The 11,329-nt window shown below is 36.9% G+C and overlaps 1 protein-coding gene across 2 annotated transcripts; it reads left to right on the forward strand.

The window, feature by feature from the left end:
- The first annotated feature begins 9,219 nt into the window (after window positions 1-9,219).
- On the forward strand, window positions 9,220-11,073 carry LOC131692717 (uncharacterized). 2 transcript variants are annotated; one of them, XR_009306044.1, is made up of 6 exons: window positions 9,220-9,544; window positions 9,611-9,792; window positions 9,848-10,131; window positions 10,191-10,338; window positions 10,735-10,825; window positions 10,889-11,073. XR_009306044.1 is itself a non-coding variant. In XM_058979937.1 (4 exons), exons 1-4 carry the CDS (start codon window positions 9,374-9,376, stop codon window positions 10,256-10,258), a joined length of 705 nt encoding a protein of 234 aa, XP_058835920.1. In that variant the 5' UTR covers window positions 9,220-9,373; the 3' UTR covers window positions 10,259-10,389. The 2 variants fall into 2 exon arrangements, 1 of the variants encoding a protein (XP_058835920.1); XM_058979937.1 differs by lacking the exons at window positions 10,735-10,825; window positions 10,889-11,073 and having other exon boundaries at window positions 10,191-10,389.
- Window positions 11,074-11,329: the final 256 nt, after the last annotated feature.

Below are 11,329 nucleotides of genomic sequence, written 5' to 3' on the forward strand. Positions count from 1 at the left end.
ATTCTTTTCACCCGTCACTGAAAGAGGATAAGAAAAAAACAGAAGTACACACTCAACAAAATCTGTCCAACACTGAATATAATAGTCTAATGGCGATTTCGCTTGAACCTGAAACTGAGTCAGGTTCTAACCCCAACCGCTGTCAGTTCATACATTTTGACAGCAGTTGGGGTTAGGAACTGACTCAGTTTCGCCTCAAACGAAAACCACATAAAAGAAGCAATAGGGTGACGTGACGTCATATTTTCGTAGCCAACATAAGAAGTTTGCTTGTAACAAAATGAACGAAATTAATTTTAAACACGAACGAGGAGCACTTTAGTTTACATCAAATCAGTTAAAGTGTTCATTGTTTTCGTTTTGTTTACTGCTACTATTGTTTGTAGATGACATTTTAAGCGATTTTGACGTTGTCAAACTGACCCCCATCGATCGGTGGAAAAGCGATGTTGCCTATTGTCAAACTCTGTATGTAGAGATAGGGATGCCAGTTGCCTGAAAAGAAGAGAAGACAATCGCGTATAGCCAATATGATCCAGTCCTAACCTCAATATTGAACCAGCTTCTGATTGGTCGTTTTGTCCTAAGAGAAGAGACGACAACAGGCTTCTTGCTCTTCTTAATTTTATCTACCAGGCCCTGTCGTAATTCCATACAACAAGCATCCATCGTTGCCAGATTCCATTTGCATGATTTTCATAATTGCTGTACCTCAAATATCGACCCTCAGTCAAGAATTCACAATACTAGATGCATTTAAAAATTGAATTTTAAGTTTATTTGTGTCTCTCTTAACAATACACGTAGATATCGTGATTCAGGGTATTTATTCAATTTGTATGAAATGTTCATGTATATGAAATGTAGCCAAAATAAATTCAGCAGCACTGTTTTTCATCCCGTTTGAAAATATTATGAACGCTCTTGACTGGCAAAACCTAAGAGAAGAGAAGACAATTGGCGATTTGCGGCAAAGCCAAAATTAGTCATGCGACACCTATGATTCAGCTCATGAACTGGCAAAGTGATACAGTTTGCTTTTTTCACCCGTAAGTGAGTCGTAGCTTACAACAAAATCTTCATTATCTTCTCGGAAAAAGCTTACCACTGCCAAAATATGAATGAAACGAGTAAGAAATTTAGTTTTATTTGCAATTATTCTGAAATTACAGCCATTTGCAACTATTTCACTCATACATTTCTTCGAAATGTAATCGGGGTATTATTGTGGTTATAAAAAATCGTTCCATAAATAAAGTTCCAACTCGAAACCGAGACCCAATCAGTACCAATGTCAAACTCCTTCATATTTTGAACTACGTAGGAGATTCAGTGAAGACTATCGGAGAGAAGGATCGGCTGTGCATGATACAAAGCTGACACTTTCCTATTAGCCGGATATATTCTTTCCTCGCCTGATCTGGAGAGTTTCATGAATTTACACCATCTCATGAAGGTTTAGCTTAACTTAGGACGAACGGGAAATGCTGTTGCGGCGGCTACGGTGCTCAGCAAATTACATTTCGAAACAGCGCGCATATAGCTCTGCGAATAATATTAGAAACCACTATGTTTTACACTCTTTTCGCAAGATGTTTACTCATCATCTGATAAAATGATGATTTTCCTCCATTTTCATAAACAATTATCAACAAATTGATCGGTAATTTGGTGTTTAAAAGTCATTTTTTACCAATGTTTACAGAAAATATATGCACTATGACAGAACAGAATAAAATCAGCAACACTTTCCTTCCAGCACTATCTGCGAGCGGTTTCAACGTAGAATCGCCAATTGAGGATATTGGCTACGCGATTGGCGATTCTACGTTGAAACCGCTCGCAGATAGCGCTGGAAGGAAAGTGTTACTGATTTGATTCTGTTCTGTCATAGTGCATATATTTTCTGTAAACATTGGTAAAAAATGACTTTTAAACACCAAATTACCGATAAATTTGTTGATAATTGTTTATGAAAATGAAGGAAAACCATCATTTTATAAGATGACGAGTAAACATCTTGCGCAAAGAGTGTAAAACATAGTGGTTTCTAATATTATTCGCAGAGCTATATGCGCGCTGTTTCGAAATGTAATTTGTTGAGCACCGTAGCCGCCGCAACAGCATTTCCCGTTCGTCCTAAGTTAAGCTAAACCTTCATGAGATGGTGTAAATTCATGAAACTCTCCAGATCAGGCGAGGAAAGAATATATCCGGCTAATAGGAAAGTGTCAGCTTTGTATCATGCACAGCCGATCCTTCTCTCCGATAGTCTTCACTGAATCTCCTACGTAGTTCAAAATATGAAGGAGTTTGACATTGGTACTGATTGGGTCTCGGTTTCGAGTTGGAACTTTATTTATGGAACGATTTTTCATAACCTCAATAATACCCCGATTACATTTCGAAGAAATGTATGAGTGAAATAGTTGCAAATGGCTGTAATTTCAGAATAATTGCAAATAAAACTAAATTACTTACTCGTTTCATTCATATTTTGGCAGTGGTAAGCTTTTTCCGAGAAGATAATGAAGATTTTGTTGTAAGCTACGACTCACTTACGGGTGAAAAAAAGCAAACTGTATCACTTTGCCAGTTCATGAGCTGAATCATAGGTGTCGCATGACTAATTTTGGCTTTGCCGCAAATCGCCAATTGTCTTCTCTTCTCTTAGGTTTTGCCAGTCAAGAGCGTTCATAATATTTTCAAACGGGATGAAAAACAGTGCTGCTGAATTTATTTTGGCTACATTTCATATACATGAACATTTCATACAAATTGAATAAATACCCTGAATCACGATATCTACGTGTATTGTTAAGAGAGACACAAATAAACTTAAAATTCAATTTTTAAATGCATCTAGTATTGTGAATTCTTGACTGAGGGTCGATATTTGAGGTACAACAATTATGAAAATCATGCAAATGGAATCTGGCAACGATGGATGCTTGTTGTCTTTGGAATTACGACAGGGCCTGGTAGATAAAATTAAGAAGAGCAAGAAGCCTGTTGTCGTCTCTTCTCTTAGATAATGGTCAACGGAAAAACGAGTAGGGCCAAATAAAAAAAGTAAAAAAATAATCCTCTATCGTCGTTTCATAGCGGCTAATCATTTTTGTATCATTTAGCCAGCAAAACAATGGCCATTCTTGGCTAATGTGTTTTCACTAATTAGAATTCACAAATTGTCTAAACTTGCACTGAATTTTGATAAATTTTCATTTCCTTGTGCGGTATATACAAACTCTTTCATTTCATAACAATAACAGTCGAAAATTTGTGCCGAAAAATTCGTTATATTGATTTCACACATAATTTTTTTGCAATTTGTAGTAGCAGATAAAAATTACCTGTCACGCATAGATATCATGAGAAAATTAATGAAATTATAATAGTATGACACATAGAAATTTGTTACATAGCAGCACTGAGAACTGACATACAAGTAGAGTTTTCAACTTGTGTAAGAAATTAAACTGTCACTTTGAAATGACAATAGCAAGTAGCAACTTGTCGGCGCTTCGATCGGCTAGCATACGGGACTTGTATGCAAAGTTGGATACAATGGTGACTCATGAATGCAAACCTGTATTCGATGGTGATTTTCAACGTATTTTCATTTAAATTTTTACACAGGTTTTTCGGGAAAGTTTATTCTAGCTTATATGTCTGTTCTCTGTGATAGCAGATATCACATCATTTTTCTGATTGCCTCTCGTTTATTCTGTTGCAAATTTTATGCATTGGACGTTTTCAGTCTTGAATGCATGAAAATCACAGCAGAATAAACGAGACTGAAATGTAAAATAGGCAAACTCAATTTGAAGTTCAACTAAACGGTTTGTGGTTAAAAGCAGGCCATATTTTTCTGCGTGTGCCAAAGACTTTTACTAGAGAGACTTTCGATACTTTGACAGTTATATACCGAAAGCAAAACAAACATGTTCCGAGGCGAAAGCAATGGGAACACCAGCGACAATCCTAATCTAGTGTTCTGTATCTACTGAAAAACGCGAATAACTTTTGTCCTGTTGTAAGTTTTCATGTTTTTATTTTTGCATATATTTTCGTTACAGTTGAAACCTGGAAAATCCAACCATCGACAATCTTTTTTTTCTTGTTTAGTGCTAATCCATGATGTCGCAAATAGTTTGCTATATAAAGCATCATTGTACTAATGTACGAATACAGCGTACTACTTCCGACATAATTCCATTGTTTAGAACAAGAGAAAATACGATTGTCGCTGGTTGAATTTTCCAGTTTTCAACTGCAACCAGAATAATTGATTATGAAATATACAACAATATTGGGCCGAAATAACATTGAAAATCACCGTCACCGTTATTTCAATTTATTTTTAAAAATTTAAAATTTTCAGAAAAAACTCGACCCACGAAAAATTGTTTGCACACTTGGTAAATTTTGACTCACATGGGATTTTGGCGCTCAGATGCTTTTTAGTTGGAAAATGAGCCAACTTGCATAGGTCCAACTAAAAAGCTGCCCAGGTAAAAGTGACCGAATCACGACTGTACGTTTCATTGATTTAGAACAACATTGATTTTTTTTATTATTGCCCACTTTCCACCAACCTGGGATGACATTACGCATCTCGAAACGAAAGGTTTATTGTATGCAAGCTTGTATGAAAAAGTCGAAACGGTTCCATAATATCACCCCTGGACTCCGCACTTTCAAAGTGCGAGTGATCAAACTGCTACCAAAAACTACGAGCTGTCAAAACGCATGTATTCCAAGTGATAGAGATGGTACTTTCATCGACAGACCAGTCGAACTAACCTGGGACGGGACGTGCAAAGAGAAAAAAAGTAAATGTCACCACGAACCGGCAATGGCCTGTCACTGCGAACCGGACCTTTCTTGATGATTTCCATTTTCTTGAAATGGACAGTATCTGGGTAGTATCGTAATATACTGGCAATATACAAGGTGTTTTAAAAAAATATATTTTACATGTTGCCTGGATGCATGCATCTACACAGAAGCAACTATGTATTCTGTTTGCAGCTGAAAACTGGAAAATCCAACCAGCGACGGTCGCATTTTCTCTGGTTCTAGACAATGGAATCACGTCGGAAGTAGTGCGCTGTTTTCGTACAATGATACGCTATCCAGCGCACTACTTCCGACATCATGGATTAGCACTAAACAGGAGAAAACCCGATTGTCGCGGGATGGATTTTCCAGTTTTCAACTGCAACCAGAATAAAATGCGGTACGTGCAAATTTATTATTCTGTTAAACAGTTATGGTTAATGTTGATTTACACAGCTCATAAAAACGATAACATAATTCATGTCATGTTTGCTTGAAATTATTTTGCAACCGGATTTTTCCCTGCAAAATAACATCAATATCGGAAGGGAAAAAGAAGACTCTCTTCGCATGTCCCGTCCCAGGAACTAACTAATCCATGAGAAGACTTTAGTAGAAGAATAGTAAGTGCACAGTGCGGTTAGAATCCAGTTTTTTGTGCCAAAAGCAATACTCTATGGGAGGCGGGATGAATCACTCGACCGTACACACAAACGAAAAACTACCTAAAATTGAGTTCTCTTGACTAAATTTTGCGGTATCGTGCAAGAAGGTAAAATTAGGTAAACTGTGTTGAAGGTAGTTTCCATTTACCTACGGAAAAAAAATCATAACTAAACCTTGAGTTCAATTTACTTAAATTTAAGTTGAATTTACCTAATTTTGAGTATACCCCATAAAACTCAAAAGTACCTTACTGCACGGAAGATCTCGACAGAGTCAAATCTCTCGTTTTGTTTTTGACAACACTAATAAGTGCGAACGCGACGCACAACTCAAAAGTAAGTTAAAAGAACAAATCTTTGGGTTGTTTTGTTTTTGCGTGTACCACCCGCCTGCAGACATGTTGGCGGCCGGATATGGCGTGCGAACGGCAGGCAAAAGGAATGCGACTGGCGGAGCTAATATTCATAACAAAGAACGCAGCAACCCGCCTGTTTTTTTGCATTGGAGACTGCATGTCGTTTGTCCGTAACCTGCCTGCATGTATTGAGGCGATTGGTGTTGGCAAGTGAGGCATCTCGCCTTCCATTAGTTAGCCGTCTGCCGTGGCATTGTGAGATCACTACACGGTTAAATAAAACAACCTGCAGCATAAGTTCTTTTAACTTACTTTTGAGTTGTGCGTCGCTTTCGCACTTATTAGTGTTGTCAAAAACAAAACGAGAGATTTGACTCTGTCGAGATCTTCCGTGCAGTAAGGTACTCTTAAGTTGTTTGGGGTATACTCAAAATTAGGCAAATTAAACTTAAATTTGAGTATAAAAAACCAATCAATGAGTTGTAATTTTTGCCGTGGTTAAATGGAAACTACCTTCAACACGGTTTACCTAATTTTAAGTTCCCCCTCGATACCACGAGATTGAGTCAAAGGAACTCAATTCGTTCAGGTAGTTTTTCGTTTCCGTGTATGCACCAGTCCGAATTGGGTAAGTTAAATTCAATTTTGGGTTGTTTCATTAGACCGTACACTTTCCTTCCCATCAAATCCGCGTGTCTTTCTTTGTATTTATGCCGTCGTCTTTGGTCTTGTTTTGTCTTGTGGAGAGATGGGAATTTTGAAAAAAAAAATAAAATCGATTTGTTACATCGATCTTTTTAATTTAAAAAAACCGATGCTGTCAAACATCGAAACGGGGCAGGTTTAGGTTAGTGTCAGGGGGGGGGGCAGATACCCAGTTAAACTCATTCCGGAACCGGTTCGGATTTCTGAATGGAGTCATTATGGATTCCAAATCAAATGCAACAACCGATTCCGACTCAGAATCGGTTGTTGCATTTGATTTGGAATCCATAATGACTCCATTCAGGATTCCAAATAAAATTCCGAATGGTTTGACCGGGTAGAATTCCTAAATATCGGTAGGGTCACTAAAAGTTTATCGGTAGTTATCGGTAGGCCGGGTTGTTGTCCCAAAAACGTAGTATTGACATAGAATTGTAAAATCCTGACAACACAGATCTCAGACCAAATCCTACCCAAAAAATGAATGTTGAGTAAGATGCGTCCAAAATCAACAAAAATCGGTAGTTTTCGGTAGGAATAACAAAATATCGGTAGTTTTGCCTTGGTCGTCTGTGAATCGGTAGGGAAGACCAAAATCGGAAGGACTACTGATAAATCGGTAGGTCTGGCCACCCTGGTTAGTGTAGCTGTTGGGCGATGTATACACTTTTGCTGGTAGATGAAAATTGTTCAAAATAATAAAAAAATCGTAATTTTTCGTTCATTTGAAAAATTCTTGCAAACTAAAAGCTCATAAATTTAGCAATAGGATAATTAAAAACGAGAAAAAATATTTCTGGAGAACATTTAGAATAGGACGTAAGTAACAATGAAAGATTCTCTTTGGGGTCTTTCTCTTCTGTGCATTACTCGGCCGTTTCGACATTTAGTACTCTACTCATTACATAATATTCTAGTGAAAACCATCGGCTTTCGATATTGTACAGGAAAATTAGTGCAAAGTGTATACACGGCTCACAGAAAGGAGGCTTGCTATTTCGCGAATTGACAGTTTTCAGTGACGTCAGAGAAATCGTTGAGATAAACAAACGGATTTCTCGAAAGTTGTTAATTGACTATATTTGAGCTCTTATGGTGGAAAAAATAGTGTGCAATGGATTTTTGACGTAAATTACGCCATAATTACACCAGACACAGTGGATAATCAGTGCATCTATGTGATTATTAGCGTAAATCGGGAATTTGGATGCATGCCATAGAAAACATATCCCACCGTAATTTTCTGATCATAGCAAAGGTTTTGGACAACCGCATAGCTTCCTTGTGATTTACCAGGTGCCGATCATTCGTTAGCAGCAAACAATATATGAATTTCATGTAATTGTTTTCGCCGACGATTTCTATGACGCGTTCTCGTCAAATGTTTACACACCAACGAGCTAGCCCAGTATCAGAGTTTTTAATAGTAGAGTTGCGTAAAGAGGATTGGCAACATTGGACCAATCATTGGTCTTTTTTAAATTTTGGCAACCTTTTATTTTTAGTTAAATTTCAAATGACTTAACCCGAACGCTTCAGTTAGAAGTTAACTTTGTGCATTTAAAAATTTAAAATTAAGTGTTTAGTTTTATTTTGTAAAAATCAGTACGATAAATAACATCGTTTAAAGAATTTAAGCTTTTTCCGGTTCTCAACTGATCCGCAACTAAGAACGAAATGCATTGATTTTTGCCGCTTGCCGTCTGATTGGGGTGTGACAAAAAACAGTCGAATTTGCAGCGTAAGATAAATTTGAAACAGGTCCATATGTATAAGTGGAATGCATACACAAATTTGTCAAAATTTTAGCTGCACTTTAACTATGAGAAATACCTTCATATTTCCACTGTCGGTGGAAGAGCTGTTCCGGTGTTTAAAATAGTGCCAAATTTGAATATCAGTGAACATATATTTTTTAATAATTGTCATTAAGCAAAATATTAACATTATTTAAATGTTAATATTACATCATTGAATTTTTTCTCATAATTATAATCACATAATAACGATACTCCCCACGCATTCGAGCATTGTTATTCTTCGTGTCCGATAGGTAGACGTTTTGAGTGTTCAATAGGTAGATTTGCTTCAGTCTTTGCGCAACTGTTCTTTATAAACTGTGCCCAGTATATGTAAGCCGTGGTGTTATAGTGACGTCGCAATAATCGAAAGAGAAAGAAAACAAAGAGAGGCTCTCAATGTTACGTCCTATTCTAAATTTTCTCCAGATTATTCCTTCTTTGCGCTTAGCAATGAGCATTTAGAAAAAAGAATAAAATTAATTTTGATGCATCGAACCGGGAAAGATAGGAAAATAAAATCGATCGAAGTGAAAAGATCGATTGAACAAAACAATCGGTGCGTTTTCAATTGAACTTTCTATTTTTGTTAAAAAGAAAAGGCGGTGAATTATTTCGTGAAGAAAACAAAACATTTTGCGCCGCAAGAACTGATTGAGGTAAGGTATGGAAGGAGGAAAATAAACTTTCTAAATATTTCTTTGGTTTGAGTTTGCATCTGTGGTTATAAATGAGCTGTCAGAAATCCTAATGGGAATTTTGGAGAAAAAATCGATTTTTTTTGTATCTTTGAAATCGATGCTGTCAAACATCAAACCGAAAAGATCGGATATTTTTAGGTGAAAAAATCGATTTTGTAAAAATCGCATCGACATCGCCCATTCCTTTAAAAGCGGTTTTTGTTTGAAGGTTCTGAAAGTTTGTTGATTTTCAATAATTTGGCCTTTTGTTCTATACTTAATACCTGATCCCAATTTGATACCTATATTGACCAAAATTAGCAAAAATGAAATGTAAAGCTTACTTCTGCGGTCGAAGTAAACAAAAACACCCAGAGCTTAGGTACTACAGGTTCCCCAAAGATACGGCCATCCGACGGAAATGGATACGGTTTTGCGTACGCCACGAGGATGAAATACCATTCTTCGAAATAAAAGCAAGTAGTCGCCTGTGTAGTGTAAGTATTTATGAGTGGTATTCAATCTACAAATCAGATGCATTTGTCTTAATATATGCTGAATAGGCGCATTTTCCGGACGGAAAAGCTAATCAGGATAAAACTATAAATATACCAATGCGGATTGAAGCATTAGATGGATTGTCGGAAACGGAACTTTTTGAAAACGATTCAGCACTTGGAAACGACAACAAAGAACTTAAGATCGAAATTATTCGGTTGAGAGATGAGGTCTACAATCAAAAGAAGTAAATTATATTATGTTTAAATTTTATGCTTCTAAGATTATTTTTTGAATTTCAGGGTAGTAGCTCGATGGAAAAGAAAATACCATAGGCTAAAGGCACAACAAAAGCATATAATGGGCAAGAACAATGCTCGAAAGCTTTTCCGAGAAGACCAGATGCAACTGCTGTCAGGGGAAGTGACAAAAGTGAAGAAATGGTCAACGGACACCATTCTTGAATGTGATGAAATTCGTCGTGCCTGTCCAGGAGGATATGACAGGTTAATTGAAAAAGGGTTTCCCTTCCCATCTAAAAGAACACTACTTCGACAAATTTCGCTGATTGCTAGGGGCGAAGACGGTAAGTTGGATTGTCGATTAGAACTTTGCTCTTGTTACAAGACTTTTTCGTTCCGGCAGACCATACATACACCCAAAAATTGGAATTCTCGCCAGATACCGAATCGAATTGGCAAGAGCTGGAATAACTACGATCCTATGTTATCGACTTCAGAATAGAGATGTTCCATGAATTTAGTTATAGCAATTGTCTGTTAATCTTGAAAATGTAAATATAGCTTTCTTTATTTCGGCATTTTTATGTCGATATATTTCTCTATCTCAATTGTTTCTTTAACTTATTAGCTTTGATGTGTACTGTTCATAAAAGCATAAGAGTTCTATGTTGAAAAACAGCAAACCGAGAAAAACGCTGTTCAAGATTGTCCCATCCATTGAGCCAAATGGATGGGACAACCATGTTTTGGTATTTATATTTTCTAAACAAACCCGGTAATCATATTTGTGCAGTGTGATTCAGTGGTGATACAGAATACAATCCAACGGATAACTCATTTTCGACAAAAATCCACATGGGACTCTTACGCTTTTATGGGCAGTGTACTTTTATTTACAAGCCCGAATTTTTCCGTAAATATATTTACAAGCTTCAGTTTTTTCGTAGGACCTAACTTAGGTGCAGAAATTTCAACATTTTAAGTGACTCAGACGATGAAGATAGTAGTGTCGCATATACAAAGTCTTCGGAAAGTGATGTATAACGCACTATGAATAAATTTCTCCTTTCAACATGAAGCTGATTTTTTCAATCTTTTAAGATGACTCCATGGAAAGCAGAGGAAATACTTCGAGCAATTGATCCAGATATTGACCAATTGTGGAGGAGCACGGTACAGGCGTTTGTCATGGAATCCACTAATCAACTGTAGGAAGGACAATTCATCGCGTTGTTGCTGCAATCACTAGAAGACTCTTTCAGTCCAAAGCACAGATTAACAGACATAACACTATGAGGGAATTCCCTCAAAAACATCGATTCGGCAATTTTCCTAGAACACTAACTCCATCTTTTATTGATGATCCGAAACACTCATTTTGCTGAGGGGTTACCCCTCAGGTTTTAGTCAGTTGTATTTCTTATGATGTTGATGTGCTTTTCATACAATGTTCGCATGACTTCCATTTGAAAACCATATTTCCCAAGCTCGATTAGATGTTGAAATGGCAACCGTGTGCATTTCATGTGCTTGAAGATTGAA

Source organism: Topomyia yanbarensis, chromosome 3 (genome assembly GCF_030247195.1).
Source record: "Topomyia yanbarensis strain Yona2022 chromosome 3, ASM3024719v1, whole genome shotgun sequence".
Taxonomy (NCBI): domain Eukaryota; kingdom Metazoa; phylum Arthropoda; class Insecta; order Diptera; family Culicidae; genus Topomyia; species Topomyia yanbarensis.

What these genes read in the sequence shown, in the direction of transcription:
- LOC131692717 (XM_058979937.1), top strand. Translation starts at nt 9,374, where the DNA reads ATGAAATGTAAAGCTTACTTCTGCGGTCGAAGTAAACAAAAACACCCA. An exon ending in GAGGTCTACAATCAAAAGAA is followed by an intron (nt 9,793 to 9,847) that starts GTAAATTATATT and finishes TTTGAATTTCAG; the next exon opens with GGTAGTAGCTCGATGGAAAA. An exon ending in GATTGCTAGGGGCGAAGACG is followed by an intron (nt 10,132 to 10,190) that starts GTAAGTTGGATT and finishes TCGTTCCGGCAG; the next exon opens with ACCATACATACACCCAAAAA.